The following is a 22411-nucleotide window of genomic DNA, read 5'->3' on the forward strand; positions in this document are numbered from 1 at the left end:
AGATGGGGCCTTCACCTTTCAGCATTGGGAAGGCAGACTTGCTGTTTATGCTCGTAGTGTAAGAACCAGAAGGCAACACATTTAAATCGGCAGTTAGGACAAACCTTTCGTCTACATTATTTCTGGAGGTTTACTCCACAGGCACTTACAGTGTGCTTCTTATGATGCCATAAGGCACATTGCAAAGATAATGAGAGTGAAGCTGGGAATCAAAAGCAGAATATCCACCTCTCAGCCCTGCTGCGAAATTAAACTCTTAATGTTGTTTGATCATTTGGCATGAATATAGAGGAAACACTTCAGCTCGTGTTTAATGTCTGGAATACCAAACTGAAATAGATCCACGTGGCATTATCCACAGACAAAAGTTAAGTAAGGTGTGATCTGTGTAGTCATCCCGGTATCAAAATGTCAGTATTATCAGCACATAAGAAAAAGCCAGCCTGAACCATACATTTTAAACATATATTTAATGTTATTGTTAATTAATAATATTAATGTTTATTAATTAATGTAAACATACATTTGGGCCTCGAGAAACTTTAAAGAAAGGACTTGGATTCCTAAATTAAAAACCAGCTTCCCTCGTGACACGCAAAGAGAAAGAATTCATCTGAGGACTACAGCTAGGCTCAAGAAGAGAAGGGCTGCCAAAGGGCTGGGAGAGGGGAACAGGGAGCTGTGCGATTACCGCTGGCCGGTCCTTAGTGCTCTTGCACATACGGAGGGTCCAGGCAGCAACATTATGCAGGAGAAGGAGCAGGAAACTGGAAAGACATCTGGGGGAGAGCAAACTTGCATGTGGGACTTTTGCAAAGCCTCTGCACTTGGGGTGGACTATCACTGGGGTGGGATGGAAGCCACGTGTAGGAGTCCCTGGAGGCCTGAGGATCATGCAGAGATCGCCCTAAGCACGTGCTGCCAAGCCGCTGTCAGAAGTTGGACCTCTGTACACAGATGATCTACACGAGACAGACAAGAAGAAGGAGGAGGATGTTTTCAAGGGAGAGTGAGAGATGCTGTCAATACAGCACATATGCAGCAGGGAGCAGTGTTCATATCTACCTCCTACCTCTTTTGCTCTCCGACTTGGAAAACTGTCAGCCTTCAACAGGCTTCTCACAGGAGAAAAGTCAAAATTCTCAAACTGACAGAAGTTAATCTGTTGTGTTATTTGAATTACACTAAATCACAACATCCATTCACAGTAACAAACTGTCTAATGTGCTACTATTTCCCACTCAGCCTTATCATCCATCAAAGACAACCACACTAGTGAAAATTCCACTAAAATGGACTGTCTTTAATATCAAGAGAGATGGCTACTTCATAAATCCATTATGTGAGCCATTATGATAATTTGCAGGCCTCAAGTACAAAGTGCTTTATGCGAAGCAAATGCTTTCACATGCTTTTGTCAGAAAACATCTTAGTATTAATAGGTAGCAAGCCTACCTACCACATGCCCTAAGTCTGTTTTCATGCAATAAAATCTCTCATTGTAGGCAGAAAATTAAGCATTGTAAATATATGTTCAGATAAACTCCAACCTCTGCTACTAACAAAAAGGCAGTCTATGTTTATCATATGGACTATGAAAGAATATAAGCTGGTAACACTTTAATCTATTTATATGCTTTCTACCACAAACTTTAAACTGCAAAATTATCTGTCACTTTGGAATCACTTAAGTAAACAGAAAAATGGGAAAAAGCCCTCACCAGCAACAATCTCAAGGAAACGTTCTTGAAATTCTAAGAAAGTGACAATATATATTGAAAGAAGGGGGTGGAGAGGGAGCTAACAAAATGCAGTACTGCCCAGTGATCTCAAAATGCTTAATGCAAGTCCAGATAAAAAAAATCCCGCATAGTAGCAGTTTGGCCAGCAGATAATTTGTCTTTACTACCTTGGAGCTGTGACTGGCCAGTATGACAAATGTAACTTATATGTGAAAAGCAGGTCATGCTTCTCAGTGTGCATTTCATTTTACAGCCAACATAATCTAAGGCCCAGCTGTTGTATAAAGGCGTATTCCTGCTCCCAGTTCTTCTCCTGGCCCCAACACTTCCAACCTTTCCCTTGGCCTGGCACTGGCACTCTTCTGACCTTCTGGGGAATCAATCCGTGGAGCGCAAAACTTACCGAAGGATTAAATGAATGCCAGTGCCAACGCAGGGAACTGTGTCTTTTGGTGGGAACTGGCATTCAAATCAGCTGAACTGGAATAGCAAGATGCATCTTCACTTTACTTGTGAATACTATCAAAAGGCAAGGAAATGATAGGGAAATATCTACCTGCCTAGGCTACAAATTTCCTTCCCTGCCTCTTCATCACATGAGCACTCTAGACTACATATTGAGAGAAATTTATATGGCTAGCCACAAATAGCATGAACAAATAAGAAAAACAGGGTTTTTTTCCCCATCACCAAACTTGCCTGCTTTTCCTGTAAAGGAGTGCATCAGATCAACCCATGGTTTACCTAGGAAGGCTTCAATTTCACAGGAAGGAAAGGTGCATCTACTTGATAGCATCGCAACAAACTCAAGACTGAAACTATAGAGATACAGCCACAAATCTGAAACTCAGTTCTGGAACTAGATACTCATTGTGAAGCTTTTAAGTCTCATCACATACCAAAACCTACAAAAATTGCACCCGCAGAAACAAAATACTGAATTTTTGTGAAGCAGAAGCAAATTATTATATGCAAAGCAGAAGTATCTGTTACATTCTTACCAGAAACACATAAGCAAAATTTCATAAATGTTTTAGTAAATTAACCAACCTTTTTGAGAGCTCCTGACTCTTTCCATGCCATCCTATCTTCAGCACTGCATTTAACAGAAAGTGCTGCCAAGGCTTGAGTATACAACAAAGTGAACAGCACTTTTATAATGCAGGTGAAATGTTCTGTAAAACAAAGCAAGCCATTTTTAAATACTTGATATTTTTAGCAAATATACTGATTACAGAGTCTCTAGTTATGGAAATGATGCTTCTCAAATGAAAAGCAAGCACTATACAAAAAGTACAAACCCCCAAAACATACAAAACAACATAAATATATTTACTGGCTTTCAAAAATGACTTGGCAGCCATAGTGAACGAACAAGTACAGGGCAAGTAATTTTCCACTGCTCCATATGTTCATCTTAATCCTGATCAGCAGTGACTTCCTCGTAGGGACCTGGTGGTACTACAAAATTCTATTTTGTCCAAATGTTACATCAAGTTAAGCTACTGATTACTGATAGCTACAACAAATTGGGTGATGTAGATGTAAGCAAATGCATATCCTACCATCTCTTCTGGCAATGATTAAACCATCTAGAATAAGTTACATTCATACAAATACTGGAAAAGTTAAGTTCCCAAAGAAATCACTGCGAGAAGGACATTTAGCATACATCAGTTTCTATCCCTTCACTCCCGGGCATGGATCCAGCTATACAAGACTTGCTGCAAATCACTCTTTACTGAGTACCTATTTACTGGACCTCACGTAAATACAGAAGGAGGACAAAAGAGAGACTGTCATTTTAGAACTTACCTTCTTTTGAAAGATCTTTATTTGTTTACAATTTCCCATCCCAAATAATCTGATTTTTTTAAATATCTAGGCAGATCAAAGAAGTTTCTACCATCACTTAGATCATTCCTTAAGCACAAACATAACTATAATATATAAGACAATGTAGACAAAAATGAGGCTTTTAAAAAGTCCTCTCAGGCTTTGAAGTCAAGCAAAACAATTTTATTTACATAAGTACCTCACAAAAATTGAGTTAAATTCATTCTTTCTTCCCAAAGGATTCAAACAAGCTTTGTATGTGAAAATGGAAAGGAGGTAAGGGAGATGAAACTCCCTGCTTCTCCCTTCTTGTATCTAATATCAAAACCCACCACTGGGTTCTAAAACAAACACAGCCAGGACTTGAGTACATAATTAAATTTGTGAAATAACAATTGCTTTTTTAATGTAACAAATGTTTACAAATCAACACAGACATGGATTCTGAAACTCTTTAATGTCACTGAGTGTATAAAATAAGCACAACTTAAGCACCTAAATGATAATTTTTAACTATGTAATTGAAAGTGTACTTTTTTCTGTATTACCTTCCTATGGAGCTTACGTTAAACATGACAACGAATGCTGCTATACTGCATCTGCCCCATGCTACAGCAAGTAGCATTATAACGATTTTTCCTCTCCACATTTACCCAGAAGGAGAATTCACCAGATCGCTCTAGGCCCTACTTTTTTCCTCTGCTGAAACCTCCATTTTCTTAGCAATCCTCCTCCTGAGGAGTAATAGCAGGCAAGCTTTCAGTAAATTTTCTGGGACCGAGATCTACAAGATTAAACCACATGCACTCACAGAATTGTAAAAATTGCCTCTTCGGCCTCAGCTACAGTCTATAATTGTAGCTACAACTGAACTCAAGTACTGAGCTCTAGCTCCATCAATAGCAGGTACGAGCAATAGAGATCAATTTTACACTGGGAAAACATGAATGAAAACCACTGCACTTACAGCAGCAAAACCAGACCGCTGGTCAGCATTCACTAATCTGCCATAGCCCACTTGATCTTCTAGTTCTCATTCTGTTCTGCTGACGTGAGTACACAGTGCTCAACACTGGGTGTCTTAGCACCCTCTAGAGCTATTACATTTTTTAAAAATCTGTTTTTTGTTAAATATAATTTCTCCTTGTCCCTATCCCCACCTTAATACTAATTGTTCAATTCACAGAAATATTATATCTAGCATATATTATGTTTTTTAAAATAAATTAATGTTCTTGTATTTACTTACATGTATGTGACTCATAAATGACTACGAATTACATTTTTGGAGAATCCAGAATTGGACAAAAAACACACACTCCCACATCTGGGTCACCCTTAAGAAGTCCTGACTTCTGCACAAACTTAATCTTTTTTTTTTTTTTTTTAAAGGAAAATATTGCAGGAACAGCTCAGAGGCAGCACGCTGTGTAATGAGCGCCAAGGCTTTGAAAACAAGTATTTTATAGTCACAAAAACATCCCATGGGAGACATCCTAAAAACACCAGTCAGAGGATCAATTATCATTTCATTACTATGTGTTACCTCTTATTTGTAAAATGCAAAATATTTGACAGCTGTAGGTATCTGTAACACGCTAGAGCTGTTATGTTCTTGTCTACTGTGAGGAGCGATTTTATTTGCCTTTCTGCAAGGCACGCGTGGGGGCTGCGTGGTGTCTTCCTGCTGCCCCCCTGGTGGAGGCTATCGTTTTGCTACATCATCTTTTCAATTTAATAATTCTAAAGATTGCTAGTATATTTGTATGCTGTGGAGTAAACTATGTAAATGCTGTCAGTCCCTTCTGTTGCAGATGATATACTGTGCAACGTTCTGCACTAAAATGCAATTAGGACTTCTATGTTTGTACATAAAAAAACTAATCTGGTATTCTGACAGTCTAAAAGTTATATTATTATGGCTAGGCCATTATAATCAAAACAGAGGTTAATGCAGAATTCTTCTACTTATTTTTGAATAGTATTGAGAAATGCTTTTATGTTCCTATTTTTAAAACTTTTTTAAACAAAACTTTCTGGAACCAAATTACTTCCCAGCATCCCATCCCATTATATGCATTAAACAAACCCCCTTAAAAATGAAGTTCATACAGGAAACACTTCTAGAACTCTAATTTTAACATTAGTGCAAGAAATGTGCAGGTGAGTAAGTGTATTACTAACAATATGCATCTCAATTTCAATATCAAATTAGATGATACACGCTGGCAGGCAATGACTGCGAAAAGAATCCACAAAGCAAACCAAATGCAAAATTAAGGACCTAGGACCTTTTTTAGTGAATTCGGAAGGGCATCTTCATATAAATAACCTTTGAAAATATTCTTCTTGATCTAAAGCTTGAATAGTTATTTGAAAAAATAACTTCAGGACAAAGGGAGACAGCACTGAACTTCAGATAATCTATGAAAGGTATATTGAAAGTTCCAGGATACAGATAAATATTTCAGCTTCCACATTGCAATCGGATACTATTCAAGTTGATTACATTAATTCTGTATTTAGTCAAGATCCTTAGCCAATCATTAAAGAAAAGTGCTAGTGTTCGCCTGAGTGCTGCTTGCTGTATTTTTGTTGCATGTCATTGAAACTTCATAGAAAAAGAATGTGTCAGAAAATCCAGGTCAGATTCTTCAGCATCTGGGCCTTAACAGAATTGCAAAAAAAGTGGCTGAATTTAGGTGTTACACACCAGAGAAGAAAACCTTTCCCACAGTCCATAGAGGTTGGGCTAAACTCTCAAAACCAGCTTCTAAGTTGGAGCACATCTACCACTCCCAAATCACAGGTCTCGTAAAAGCAGCACTGTGGCCTACGTTAAAGCAATGCCAGGCTGTGTAACAGTATGCTGGCAAACACCCATGCTGCTGCATGACCCTCCTTGCATGTGTGGCACCAAGCACATCACCAGGCCACTGCTGGCCAGTTGACCACCAATTCCATGCACCTACCAGCCTCAGGCTCACCCCTGCTCACCGAGACCCCAGTTTTTAAATACTTTGCAACAGTATGGTATTTGTTTTACACTCAAAGCAAAGCAGAAACCGAAATCACTGGAAGTTATGAGCACTCTGCACTTCCAGATATCTGGTCACAGGGGTCCCAAGTCAGGTACTGGGAAAATAAAATTTTTTTACAATTGATGGTAACAAAGAAGAATGTCCAATTTGAATTAAATTACTTGTTCAGCATATAGAAATTGTGTTGCAGAAAGGAGTGGTGGTGGGTGTTGAATTCAATTTACAAGGACAGATTTAAGTTTTGTTAACCACCGAGCCACCGTCTCCATTTCTGTACTACCTTTCTTCATATGCAACACCATTTTCTATTTCTGTAAGAAAGGAGCTAGAGGTTCTAGAAACAAAATCCTCATTTTCTGCAGAGTCCCAATTCACAATACCATGAACACTGTCCATCCTCTGCATAACAACCGCCACAGAATTAAACCAGAAATGCCTATGTGGATATTATGTATTTAGTCTTGCACAATTTCAAAATGCTGAGCATATGAAGTCTATAAAAGCTCTGCCCATGTTCTAGTGTCAAACAACAACAAAAAAATTCACAAATGGTTTTAGTATCTTGAACACAGTGTTTATTTTGCTGGTTACACTACACAGGAGGTACACACTATCTTCCTCGTTCCCTTCTTTGTAAATTGGTAAGTGCTTGTAAATGCTCTTACCTCCACCACAAAGTTTCTCCCGTAAAAAAGAAGATTTAATTTGTAGTGTTCCGTCTTTGTGATGTGTTCAGATCAATTTTCCTCTCTGAATGAAGAGGCTGAACAGTAATGACATTTTTATTGCTTTAATCGATGTCAGATTGAAAAAGATACCAACACCCATCCAACAGTTAATAGGGTAGTTAATGTGATTCCTAGTGCTATATCTGAAGGGCAAGAGATGAAGTTTGGGTCCTCCTTACAGAGCACTCAGTGTTTTTAAAAAACACTGTATAAACAAAAAGGATTTTGAATACGAACACAAAGAAGATTTAATACTTAATGAACAGTTTTAGTTTCCTGTAAGGATACAAATGTGCTTTCTCTGAATACATCAACATACCTAATAAATGATACTGCAAAACCAGTACCATCACAGGAGAGCGTCCGTGCTAAAAGAGGGAAGAAAATCTTTCATGGATTCTAAACCCTACAGATTCCTCCTTCATTATTAATGTTCCAACACCATTACCATGGCATTCTGCACCAGACTGCAACACCACCTCTTCTGCAACGTAGTTAAGTCTACTGTTAAGGGAATATACCGGCAATATCTGTCAGTGCACACAGGCGTCAACCTTCTGTCTGCATACTGGTGTCCAGCCAAGTCCACAGCTCCCGCACCCCACAATCACGCCAACGCAGCACCGGGAGTTCAGGAAGCAGTAGGGTCAAATGTAGATTTTGTTCACCCCTATCACTGACCTGCCATGTGACCCTGCACAAGCCATTTTACCTTTTCATGCCTTGGCTCTCTACTAAGAATTAATGGTATCGAATTCAACTCTGTGACCTACACACCCATTACAGAACTTCTAAACAAATTTGTTATTACCTTTTTTTCTGAACCGCATTCTACACCTCAGGACAAAGAAATCATGAAAGACTTTCTTTTTATTCTGCCTAACCATTTTGATGAAACAAAAATTAGAAAGATAAATGGCAATTTATTTCCAATTTAATGCTTCGTAGATTTGAAGTGGTTACATTCATCTTCTTCCTGCCACTTGCTACTTCCCTTTCGACTGCAAAATATGCTAAACCTACAAGCAAAGGCAAAACGTGCTGCCGATATGTGGTATTTTACAGAATTCTCCACAGGATGCCTTACTATTAATTGAATGTTGTCTTTCCTAGGATAAGGTATACTTTCATAAATGGTGTTTTTCAATGCTTGAATATAAACTACAAAAAACCCCACTGTTTGGACTTTGGCTTCACCACTCCCTTCCCCGTATTTCAGAAGACGGTAGTCTCGTTAAACTTTTGTTTGCTGCTTTTTTTAAGTCCTTCCAATAAAAGTTAATTTAAGTTAAACTGTAGTAAAAAAAAAAAAAGTATATTTTTTACAATAGTCTTCCTATTAAAAAATATTTTATTCTCCGGGTATTTTCATATTCTAATAATTTATTGGACATACTTAATCCACACACGTACATTGAATCGAAAAAACACAACCCACGATGTTAACAGATACACACAGAGTCACTTGAGCTGAATTTGAACATTCAATAGTGAGGACTGAACACCTCTTAAGGGGAAACAGAGTTTCTACTACACTTCGTAAGTTAGGTGTATGCATCAAGAGCAGAACAGTCCCTGTACTTACCTACCCACAAATTACCAAAACTCAGCAGACATCAAAATTGCCACACACATCCCAAAGCAGATACTCTGTTCATTGTCAGTGAAGTAGTAAAAAGATACTTGTCTGTTTGTTCTTGTTTTAAAATAAAGGTATAGCTACAAATAATCAAGCCAGAGACCAGAGGGTCTGAACTGCCCATCTTCTGGAGCACGTACTGTCTATTAGCAAGATGGACCAGGTTCAGCTGTTCCTTTTATATGAAAAAAGAAATTTAGGTTTTAAAACAGTTTTGATTTTAGTAATGAAAATTTAGTTCTTAAATATCTATTTAATATTTATTCCAAATTATACTATAGGCTGCCTCTATTGAAGTTGCTGCATTACAGCAATTATCGTCTTCCTATATGACCTCCTATTATGTAAGACTGCTGCAATTTAAACTCTGAAATTCAAAATAAATTAAAATCTTTCACCCTTAGGCACTCAGTTCAACTTGAAGTATTGAGCTGCCCGTCTAAGCAAAGAGATGAAGGTCAAACAAAGGACACTTTTCCTTCAGTAAAGGTACTTAATGGTTTTCGCTCAGCTCTTGTATCTTTACTGAATAGGCTGACTGATAAGGTGAGAAGACAGGGGACCACAGATAAGCCTGTCAACCCACAACAAAAACTTCTGTTCAATGCCACCTTCTGTAGATAAGGCAGAAACGTTATTTTAGAATACACAGTATACCAGCTATGATTTACCATCCTGGAAATCCCCATGAATGCAGCCTCATATACATAATCATCTAAACATATACATTTTTGTAACATACCTTTGTGCAATGGTTGAGGCATGGTTAAAATCTGGATAAGCAAAAGGGATGAGACATCTCTGTAAAGCACAGGAACTTCTGGCAGCTCTTCACTTATCAGCCTGGAAAGAAAACCCAAAGAAAATCACTTCTGACACTACAAACCTATTTTTAATTTTCATATTTTATTTTGCATCTTATTTTAAAAAGTATTACATTTGATATCAAGCTTACAGAAGCCAAATACCTGACAATTCGCTAACTGATCTCGATTTTAAAACCTCATGGATTGTAATGCTACCTGATGTTACTAAAGGGTGGTAATAATTCATGAGGAAGTTACCATTTGGGTACCTGATTCTTGTTAAAGTATTTTAAAACTTTCCAAAACTGTCTGAACTAGTTATTTCTATGTAGAGACTCAAGGAACATTCAGTATTTCACTTTTAGAACTTATGTTCTAAAATAAGAAAATATACTGCATAGTAACATAATAATTTAACTGGTCTTCAAAGCATGACATTTCACAAGTATACATATATCCATGCTGTAACAACAATGAATCCTCAAATTACATTAAAGTTACAGGGATTGCTCCTATTGGAAAACATTGAGACCTTAGAAAAGGTATTGCTTTCCTTCATGTAAGGAAATGAAAACTCAAGCAGCCATCACAGGTGGCATTATGCAATCTCACACACAGTATTAAAAACCCCATATGGCAGGAAGGACCGCAAATAAGCACATAAAGAGATACTGCAAACTTTTGAACTATTCGGATTCACTGAATGACCTAACATCACCTTGTAGTTTTATACTTAAAAGCAGAAAATGTTTGCAGATAGGAGGTAGTATTTTTCTAGCTTTGTGTAGTAATATCCAAAAATATTCCAACCGACAATATTCCATAGGTTCAATAGCTGAGTCAAAATGCCGAAAAATCATTCCCCCCTCTTTAATTGATACAGAGTGTGAAGGAGATCTCAAGTAAGAGCAGCTGGTACCATGTGATATGCATCCTCCTTTGTCACCTTTCCCCTTCTGCAACATGCACAGAAGAAAGTGCTGTTTGGGTTCTTTCATTCCCAAACAGTGGTGGCTAGCTGGTTGACTGTTGAATGCCAATGGAGTAACTGAGGAGGAGACGTTTGTTTAAGATATTTATCTGTACTACTACCACAGGAGCTATATCGCAAGGCCCTAGTATAACTAACTGACCCTGAATCTCCCATGGAACACAGAGTCCTCAACAGCTTCTTACAAACGGATGCAAACGTTGCAAAGGAAAGCATCACACACTACTGAGTTCCATTCAATTGTTGTCCTTCTGGAAGGGCATTTTCTTTCTATCGCTCCTTAGGCTTTTCCACCTTTTTCCCCTTTTCTTTTGTCGTTCTTCTCACTGGTCAGAAACTGCTGGAAAAACAATTCTTCCTCTCCTGGTAGGAGCTTCCCTTACTTAGGGCAGCTATAGGCCTCTACGCCACGCGGCACTTCACTGGGCCCTCCACAAAAACCACCCGAGAATGTCAGGAAATCAAAATATATCCACCTGCTACAGTTCCAAGGTTAGCTTCATGCTTTGTTCCAGCAATCTTAACTGTCCTGCAGGTAAACCAGAACTGATGAAGTGCTAGATAGTTGTATTGAAAATAGACGTATATCCTTATTAAGATCTACCCCCAGAATCACAGTCTCACTCTCCTCCTTTTGGTTGTTCTGCAAGATGCTGTGAACCACAGAGTTTCCCAATGAGGCTTTCTTAAGCCCTGCAGCAAGTGCCCAAGTTTCTGTACAAACAGAATCAGATTGAGGAAAGAAACGCACAGACAAGACATTTAAGTGCTCTTCTGCCTCAGCTCTGCCCTTTCAGAGCATGACTGGTGAACTATTGTTGGATCCAATTATTGCCTCTCTTCCAAGAGCACCAAACTCTTCCTCTGATCCAACTCAGCTGGCACTGGCTATTCCATTAGCTTAGTTGATGCCTCTCTTTTGCAAAGGCACCAACTCCCCTTGGTGCCATCTATCACACACACAGCAGACAAACTGAGCTCTTGCAGACCACGTACTGGAAGAGGTTGTCCACATGCGGTGGACAATGGATGTGGATGCATGCATAAGGTCCTTAGTACCTTTTAATAGCTTTGGGGATCCAACCAGTTTATCATCTCTGAGGCACATAAACATGATGCTGCTTTTGGAAGGAGACCCCAATATAGTTACTGATTTCATGAAAACTCAGACTTCTCTCTACAAAAGGCACTGCTAGGAGTCATCTGTGATACGAATTTTAACACACAGAAGCAGTCATGTAAGAGAAGAATTAAAAAAACACTTTTGGTCATGTTAAGTGTGTTATCCAACTACACATTTTTCTAACTAGTCTCCTTCCCCTCTCTCCCAGCTGAGTAAGGCACATTCTGAAGCAATAATTTTATTAAACGGCTAAAGTTTCCGGTCATTTTATGCAACACTTTCAATTGTGAGAACGAGCACAAATGGATTGGTTGATTGGTCATATAAAATGAAGTCACAGAAAACATGGTCTAACTGGTCCTTTTGAATTAATGAACCCAAACAGCTACAGAATAAACACTATCCGTAACCCCTTTTGCTATAATCAATCATTTCCTAAAATGATTGTTTTAAAACATTGTAACATACATAAATATAGATATTTATATATGGGAGCGTCCTAAACAAAAAGCAAATACTCTAAAAATCAGTGTATTGAATTCTAAAGAAGACAAAGGGGCAAAAATTTGTATCCCACTACCAAGTCTCATTTTCAAAATTATACAGGCAATGAAGATGCTAATTTCACTAAGTCTCTCTAATTCTACTTTTACCTACGGCTAGTTCTATTTTATCATCTATGACACCGAGTTTTAAAATAACCCTCATTATGTAATGACTTTAAAGCCATGGACATCTCTTAAATTACTTCTCACCTTTAATTTTTAATTTATATATAAATTTGGGAAAAATATTAATTTGGAGTAACATTAAGACAAAAAAAAAATTAACTCCCTCTGGTCACATTTAGTTGAACACCTCTTCCTGACAGGGTTATCAACATCAGTATCATTTAACAGTCACGTAACCATTAGGTCAAATACCAGTTCTGACAAAATTAGGAAATATTCTTATATATACAGAATACTGTGATTGACTGGCAACATCACAAATAAATGAACTCATTTTCACATGCAGGACCAACTGAATTCTTTGTCCAATTTATTAATTTCATATGAATTGGAGAAGTAAAGCTACGTTAAATGTCAGGGTTTTAGATAAGCTGCTTCCGTTTACATCAAGCACTGCAGCATATGAAACACTTAAACTGCTCTGTCATTTGTTAAGAGCCTAAGCAACTTCTTCATTATGACACTGAAACTGAATTTATAAAATGTGTTTAGAAACACTTTTAATGGAAATTGCCCATCCTGTTAATCCCCAATGCATATGTGAAAGCTTGATAAATCTGACTTTACAAAAAATTGTGTCACAGAAGCACTGAATAAAATGAAAGCAAGTAAAACTTCAGATGGGACCAAAGTAATATAGAATGATTCAAATGTATTGTAGTTATATGCTGTATCCATTAAAAAAAGGGAGGGGGGGGAGGTGGAAATAAACTGTACAGTGCAATATAAACATGTACCAAAACGAAGAATGAAAAATGCATTGCTTGATTTTCTCTATGGAACTGACCTCTCCTTCAGTCCAAGGTAATCGGGCTGCACCTCTCTCTGTGCCAATACCGGAGCTGTCTATCAGCTGACAGCTGAGCAACTCTGCCTCTGTATTCTGCATCCTCCTCCTGACAGAGGTTATATGGGAATCACTTCTTTGGGAATGGATACAGAGGAATAGAAAATTCTGTTCTACTTTGAAATGAGCAGCATTTGCTTATGGCCATTCCTTACATATATGCTCCCTTTCCCTTCTTCTCTCAGCTAGAGACACTTAACATTTTTGTTTGATGCTAACTCCAACTGATCATAAAGTCAGAAAGACAATAAATAAAGTGGAAGTTCTGAGCCTGACACCTCTTCGAACTGTCAGATACAGAAAACCTGAGACACAAGGATACGGATACAGCTAAACAAAGGCTTAATCAACTACGGCAAATTTATATTCTCTTCAGTACTTGCAGGATGAGAAATACAGCCCACAAGTCCCAGCCTGCAGAAAGGTCAGAGTAATACACAGCTTCTGATGTTCGTGATAAGAAAGTAGAATTCTACTATTTATTCTGGCTATACTCTAGGATATAGTCACAGTTTCACATTTGCTCTTCATTGTGTCACAGCAGATTTTACAGCAGGTCAGTTTTTCTCATTATACAACACAGGATTTCACTGATAGTACTAACATTAGGCATCTCCCATTCTCTCTTTCACCCACTGTACCCCCAGCGTTCCCTTGTCACCTGTTCCCAAACTCATTCAAATTAACCTTTTTAAAAGCATGGATTCGTTCCTTGACTTTGTTCATGATACAGACTGCTCAAGTTACATCAGCATAGCTGAAGAAGGCGGTGAGCTACAGTACAGGGGAAGGAAGAAACAGCCAAGAGCAAGTACTCCTGAAGCTGGCATTACTGTTGAAACCTCCGTGTCATTAACGTATGTCCTGAGACATTGGTGTTTCAGGCAGGATTTATGTGTTTATTGAATAGACCACATAAGTCCTGTTACAGCATGTGTACGTATATACCACCTCTTGCACAAACCTTAACTACACCCCATGTCCCATCATCCTACTCTCTGTCTGCCTTGGATTATCTTCATTAAAACTTTTATTTTTCCCATTTCACAACGGTTTCTGTGATGGAGATGTGACTTAAAGAGGTTTGCATGCACAGTTGCTCATTCCCATCCCTGCGCTGCAGGTTGTTGCTCTGGTATGACACTATAAACAAACAATCACCAAAGCGATCTAGCTTAGAACAAACATCAGCAAAACACTTTAGTAAAAATAACCCAGTATATTTCAGCATTTCAGTTTGTCATGCAGTTCCCCCCTGCAAGTGCTTCTACTGCAAAGATCCTTAATGCTTTATCAAATCATTCTTTGCTGACACATTTTGTCTGACAAAACAGACACAAAAATTTCAGCCTTCGTAGAGATGTGAGTTTAAAAAAAAATGTATATCCTTTTATTTCAGGTTTGCCATTCCCAAAACTCTGGCTATTTGGACTAGTCCATTAAATTCACATCTGGGTTTAGTAATTATTGCCTCCAGCTGCTCCTCCTCTGCCCCCTGCCAGAAGCTATTATTCCCCACTTACAGCACAATAATTGTTTATTTGATCACCCTTGAAACCAGATCTGCCCCAGTAGAACAATTTGCTTGAGCACAGCCTGTGGGACCAAGTGTATATTAAATTTGACAACATGAACGCATAGGAGAAAGAATCCACTATACCATTCACAGTTCATCAGACTCAGCTTTATCTTTTTTCCTCCCTCTTCCTTCAAACAGTTCACATTATTTAGGCCCTTTTTGATAGGGTATCTTCTTGCTCAAAATTTCCTTATTTCTACTTTACCTTGGTGTGACTGCATGAGCTCCTTCCTATCTTTCCTTTCAGCTGCCATTTTCAACTACGGAGCGATCTAGGTACAGTTGTAGAAGATGACACCGGGCAAAACCAGGGGCTTTGGGAAGTATATAGAGCAATTCTGTGAGAGTCTTTACAAATTACTTCGATCAGTTCTCCCAGATACATGAAACTAAGGCATGATTTATGAATAACAATAGCTGGGTTGTGGAAAACCAAGCTAAAAATTGTGAGCTCTATACCCGGGTAGTTTTAATTGTAAATATTTATGTATTTAAACAAAGTACAATTAAATAAGGGTGAAAAGATAATGCAATGGCACTTGTATCCCATCAATTATTTTCTTTTTTAGTTTTGAAAATTATCCTTTTAAAGAAATAAAGATGCAACTAACTTCTCTGGAAAATTGCTTTCAACTGAAATAATAATTTAAAGTAAAAATTAAATGGAAAAATATAGTATGTTGGTGTAAAGTTATTTTGCTCCTGTGACTTTCCTGATGTTAAATTGTTTGGAATCACAGTAATATAGTCAGATAATATAGATCTTTTCCTCTCATCGACATTTTTTTTCTACAAGTCTTTACTTAAAGTCTCATGTAGCGGTCAGGCTGATGATTCAGATTACTTGGTTATCCTCAAAATGGCAAGAGTGCTATCCACATCTTAAATCTGCAGTGGTATTTCACCACCACCCTCTTAATCTTCTTCAGTTTACAGCAGTGTATCACCTTCTAATTGCTCTGAGCACTCTTTCCTGTACCTGAAAAAATTTGCTATTCTGGATTTCTCAGAAGGCTGTGTGACTCTAAGAAGCATGCAATTACACCATACACACCAATCATACGAATGCCACCTTCAAGTGAAACTACTACTTCAAATTTCTAAAATATAATTACAGATATCCATCCTATGCTCTAATTTATACATTAAAAACATGTCCCCAAGTTGCCTCCTCTGCAGCTTTCTGGGGTCTGCAGACTAAGGTGGGAAAAACATTCCAAGGAGTGGGCAAAAAATTCCAGCTTGATTTCATTTATGCATCTCAACAGTAAACTATTTCATGGCAAAATGGATGATCTCTCAGTTATAGCTTCCTAAACAATTTAGGACTTAGTGCCAAACCATCATCAACAAGTCTACCAAGAAATCTTAAAAACCAGTGCAGAAAACAAGAGAACTGCTCAAATGCATTCCCAACATGCAACACCTCCTGCAAAGCAAGCCATTATGGTCTACAGTACCATTCATTTTGAAGTGATTCAAAATATTGCCTAATGAAATCTAACTTGCAGCAATCTAACCTTGATATGACCAATGCATGGTGAATTCCATCAAGTCTGTAAGGGCGAAAAAAAGGTGCACGTGCAGAAAAAGCAGCCCCTCTGTTAATAGCTACCTCCAAAGCCAGCAAGCTCTTCAGATACCAAAATGAGAAGTGCATGATCAGTCCTGCAGCCATTTTGATTGTCAACAGCCTATCAACGTGATCTTAATTTTGCCTGGTATAACTCAGTCAACCATACACCAATTTATTAACCTCTTTCCACTGCTCAATCTAGGTCAGGGCAGAATCACACGAAAACATACTCTCAAAGCAGTTTGAATGCATGCTGAATAACATAGGTTTCAGGTTATAAAATTCTTGATGCTTTGTTCTGCTAATGTTTATAAACCAATCTATTAATCTAGCCTAATTACTGCAATAACCTAATGTTGATTGCAAAAAAAGACCTGGCTCCAAGAGGACAAACAGTAAAATCTCAAACTAGAAGCAAGCACAAATGTTTTAATAATTTTTCCTAATTTGCAGATTAGGATTGTGGCATCACTATCCTAGATGAATTTTTGAAATCCCATGTTGCTTTCCATCTCAGGCTCCTAGAAACACACTGACAAATACACAGCTGGATAGACACTAAAAAGGCAGTCTTTTCAACATTATTGCAAGCTAAAGTGGAGACCTTAGCTATGAAGAAGATGCTCAAGGTGCCAAGAGAAAAAAAAAAAATACTGTCTTCCTCTTATGAGGAAAAATAATCAACTGGTTTTAGGCAAGAAACCTTTCTTCTCACCATCAAGGTAGAATCTGAAAAGTGAACAGTCTTAAGTCAGCAGGGAGATGAGTCCTTGTGGAACATAGATACATGGCTCCATTTATTATACTGTTAATCCTTGTACAGCTGTATATGTAAGGTTAATGTTTTAAAAGCAAACTCAGGTAAATAACTTGTTTAAAATAACAAGCATGACGAAAATTTTTAGCTTCCAACAGAATTATTTCTCACATATATTAGGCCTACTTATGTTATTTCTGGAACAGCTATTAGTCATTGTCCAACTTTCAATAAACTATTTATGAACTTAATCTCGATGTAAATTTTGTCTAGCATCCATACCAAGAACAGCAGTGCACCTACCCAATACTATTAAATTCACATGTGCTTAAGCTTGCAAGCGGTGTATTTCAGCTTCAACTCAAAACTGGAGTGTGTCAGATTTTATGTAAGAGAAATCTGAAAATTTATTTTTACAAATATACATATACATTTTTTAGATGTTAAGTTCATCAGCCTACCTCACAGAGAATTTAAATTAAGACAGAAAGTTACCCAAAGTCCCTCTGTAAGGATGTTTCTTTCACAAGGTAAAACTGATATTTGGTAAATTAAAATACTTGCTCTGAATTTTTATCTTGCATCAGCTGGGTCAGTTTTCTCCAGGGATTGTATGCAGAGTCTATACTGTAGAGGCGCATGTGCATGGCCAACACATGGAACAGCTGATCTGAAAGGTGAAGAAGATAGATTGCTGATTATTACGTACAATAATATGAAGTATTTCACATTAAATTGCCATCATTTATTTTACAAGATTCTGAAAAGTCTGTCATCTCATTCCAAATAAGCTGGTATCCTAAGAAGCATCTTTTTAAATTTATTTTTTAATAAAGGTTTTGAAGAGAAGTAAGATTTCAATAGAAGACAATGAACATATGCATGCATACAAAAAATTATTTTTTTTCTCTCCTGAAATTCTGAAATGGAGAAAGGCTGTTTAGAAAGCTTCGACCAGATCTCAGTTGGTTTAGTGCTCGTAATACACCAGCTCTACAAACCTAATTATACGTCTTTTTAAAAATCCTGTTTCGTATGCTGTTATGTTGCTAAGGTTGCATGCTTCCTTCACTTCCCTCTCCAGTTTATGCCAGAAGCTGTTATTTCCTGAACATCTCTTCTAAACAGAGACTGATATACTTTTAACACACAGCTTTTATTCCTCTCTCTCTCAGTTAAGTTCTGTGCACAACATATTTGAAATTAACCTAAAGTTGCTAGAAGTTCTGGCCTATAGCAGGATCACTTCAGCTCTTCATCCTTAAAAGGCTGTTATTCCTTCTGCCTTCATAAGGTTATTTTGTAGGTAACTTTTGGAAGAGAAAAAACCCCAAACTTTGGACTATACCACAATGACACTAAAGTAGCAACAGTCTTTGTAACGGCATAGATTTGCCTATACAAACTGTAGGCAAAGTTTGCTGATATTCATCAATTCAAAACCTTCTGTACACTCACTGTTTCAAAAATATCATTTGCAAAACACTTCTAGAACCTTTTGAACAAAGGATGCTTAGTTTATCATTCATGCACAGTACTGCAGTATTATATACTAAAATGCAGTTTTCATTTCTCTATGAATCATATGATCAACACAAATAAAGATTACATCTAATCCTTTCTCCCCTTAAGTGAGCCAAGAAGGCAGGCACCATCTATACTGACAGCATTTTCAGAGAGGTACGTACAATAAGAATCTCAGACTTCACTTCTTTTTCTGTGTTTATAATACAGTTACAGTTTGGGAAAAATGCATCTTTTTTATCTTCATAGGTTTATATTAGAATCATATTTTAAAATACTATTTCCCATGATTTTGCTCACTTTTTCCCTCCTGTCAAGACTATATCTTGCTATTTGCTGCCATGTTTCTCCTGTTCCATTTTCCAGGATCCTGCTTCCTTCCTCCCTTTCATTTTAACTTTTTCCCTTAGTATCTTGCTACCTTCTTGCCCCCCCCCCCTTTTATTCTTTCAATTGATCCCTTTACCTCCTGCTCTCTTAATCTCTCTCTTTTCTCTCGACAACCCACTTGCTCAACCTACACACTCACAGGTCCTCTTTTTTAAGTAGAAATAGCAGCTATTAATTTATTTTCCATAAATAGACAATTACTCAGAGGTATGCAATGGCCAAAGAGTCGCATGATGAAGTCAGCTGACTGCCAGAGCCTGAGGGCTGTAATTAGCTCCTGGGGTTTGTAAAATAATTGGAGATGTAGATGGCATTGGAATTGATTGCTGTCACCTGCTTTCTGAATAAAAACAGTCAATGAGGACAAAATAAGTCATCTTTTCTCCTGGCAAGAGATTCTAGCAAAACATTGCTTTGCTGACAAACTTCAAAACCCAGAAAATATACTGATATTTCATCAAAATAATAAAAAAAACCCCCAGTATAGTTTTATTTGGAATGAAACCCATGAAGGTTCCCGTTCCTTCCCTCTTGCCTCTCTGCTACTAAAAGGAATGTCATTTTTTTCTGAACTGCTCCTTGCCTCAAACAGAAATGGGAAACTATGCAAAAAAAACCCCAACAATGCTTAGCATAATTAATTAACCCTTTGCTCCTTTAATAGCTATTTTCCTCAGCTTTTACCGATATGAAATTAAGCAGGCAAGCATCAAATTCTAGCACTGGAGAATTTATTTGTAATCTCCAAGCATGTAACATTTATGGAATCAAGATACATTCTAACATCGACTGAATCCGAACAAAAAAAATCAGTTTAGCAGTCTTGTAAGACAATATTTTTTGTTTGTGATTAAGGCAGCTATCACTCCTTTGCAAGAAAATGTGTTTAGCACGTAAACATAAAGCTAGGAAGTAGGTAATAAGCTATTGTTACAATGACCTTTTATAAAATACTTTTTATGAATTGACTTAAAAATATTAAGATACTCTAAGTTAATGCAGCACAGCCATGCTTGTTTCTAGACCCGGGGTAATCAAGGAATAACATTGCCCCCTAATGGGAACACTGCAACAAAAACGGCCTGACAGCTGCCACCTTCCAAATCAGTAAAACTGAGTTCTGGTTTGTCTATTGCTTCCGTACTCACATTTCTGAGAAGATTTCTAACAATTAGCAAACACTAAGGACTAGCCAGAGGAAGATACAAAGGTTTATTTCTTCACAAACATCTTTCTGTTTTACACCACAGTGACTCCTGTTGCTTTATGTCAAATTTACTATGATTATGGAGTACTGGAGAATGCCACGGAGAACACCAGAGCACTGAAATCTAGAACTGGCAACTTCTTTGTGCACAAAGTGCTTGTTGGTGTTTCACCACATTCTTATGCTTGAGGGACTGGCAGAAATCTACCTTGGGCCAAATAAACACCAGAGGTTTTTTTCCTGTGCATTCGTGTGAATGCATCATTCCGAAACGTAAACATAAAAATACAGAATATCCTCCCATTTTCTTATACCCTACTTAGAAGCTTTAAAATATACTTTTTTTTTTTTTTAAACAAGTAGCAGCAAAACATTAACATGACAATGGCCCACAAACAACAACCTTGCCTAGTCTTGTGAAGAATGGAAAGGAAGGCTATAACCCACCAGGCATCCCAAACCCCTCCACCGCTCACAGTGTTATCTTATGGCCAATTCTCTCCAGGAAAGCCCACCTTCGTTAAGTGGGAAAGACAGGATCTTGGTGTAGCTCAGAGTCTCCAAATTAACATTCTTAACAAGATTTGGTAGAAGAATATTAATGTTAGAAAGCACATCAGCAACAAAATTAAAGAATGGTAATTATGAAGTCACAACAAAATGAGAATTACAGGTTTATTGATAACAAATCATGAGAAGTAAACAGTGAAAAGAATTTGAATATGGTCCTCCTCTCCTAATAATTTCATAATATCTGAGACAGCCTGCATCCAGTTAAATTGAATAAATCTAAAAATCACAAAATTTGAATGCACAGTGTAACTTATTGCTGCAAGTCGTCAGGGGCTTGGCAGGACTCCAAGATTTAGACATTTAAGTGGGCAAGATTATTACTAGCTTTAGAACATGTTCATATGACTCAAATACTATCTACATTGAAGCAGCGCTGTCTCAATTCTCCCAACTTATTTAGATGGTCTTTGTTTTCACAGAATACATGTAAAGTTTATATAAAACACGTAATAGAATCATCTAGATTAGCAGTTAAACATTAGCTTTAACTTTGATGCAAATTAGCCTTCCTAATTCCATTTCTAAAAATTACGAAAATAAATCTATTGTTCCATACACTGCTGCTCTTGGTACATTCTTTTCAACTCTTCCTATACCAGCTCTAATTCTCAGGGTTATCCTGTTGGGAGAGAGGAGCAATAAACTCAGTTGGAATCAGTACTTTCAAAAGAGCAGCTCAAAGGATAAGACCCTGTGTCTTTGCACTGGGACTGAAGCTATTAGAGGAAGTATTCTAATGCTGCTCCTCTCATAAAAAACAAAGATAATGGGTATTTTGTCTAGATATCCACACTGCCTGCACTAGCACCTGCAGTTGCATTCTTTACTATTTTTACTATTAAAGCACACTGATTTTACAGATGTTGACAAAGCTCTTAAAAATATTTTGCTGTGCCGAAGTGCATAAAGCAGGAGTCTATAAGGGTGATTTCACAGCTCTCTTCATGTCTAGTGTGGTATGCACAGCACAAAAGAAGACTAAATTCAGAGAGATGACCAGATAGGGATTTGATAGATGAGTGACAGAACTGTCTTAAAAATGCTGTGCTGAACTGACAAAAATGAGTGATTCAGGAAGTTACACACAGGTGTAAGTTTTGGTCTCACCAGTAATCTTGGTTTGGTCTTTGCCAAAGTGATCCCAAATTTCTACATGAGTTTTGCAGCCTTTTTTTCGTCTTTCTTTTTTCCGGTCTCTTGACTCTAAAGTAAACTCTCAAATTACCAAAGTTGAAATCAAAAGATTTTTTCTGTTATTAATTCCACTTCTGCAACGCATAGCAATGTGCTGTGCTAATGATGACAAAGAAAATTAAGGTAT

The 22411-nt window shown here is 37.5% G+C and overlaps 1 protein-coding gene across 5 annotated transcripts in view; it reads right to left on the minus strand.

Moving 5' to 3' along the window:
• UBR3 (ubiquitin protein ligase E3 component n-recognin 3) overlaps positions 1–22411 on the minus strand; it is a 118132-nt gene that overhangs the window by 9180 nt on the left and 86541 nt on the right. For all 5 annotated transcript variants that reach the window (XM_076342641.1, XM_076342640.1, XM_076342639.1 and 2 more), the window contains 3 exons: positions 17961–18066; positions 9729–9829; positions 2793–2917 (listed from right to left, as the gene is read on the minus strand). In XM_076342641.1, the coding sequence (XP_076198756.1) occupies positions 2793–2917; positions 9729–9829; positions 17961–18066 (332 nt within the window). The remainder of the gene's footprint in view (positions 1–2792; positions 2918–9728; positions 9830–17960; positions 18067–22411) is intronic.

Source organism: Aptenodytes patagonicus, chromosome 6, assembly GCF_965638725.1.
Source record: "Aptenodytes patagonicus chromosome 6, bAptPat1.pri.cur, whole genome shotgun sequence".
NCBI classification, from domain to species: domain Eukaryota; kingdom Metazoa; phylum Chordata; class Aves; order Sphenisciformes; family Spheniscidae; genus Aptenodytes; species Aptenodytes patagonicus.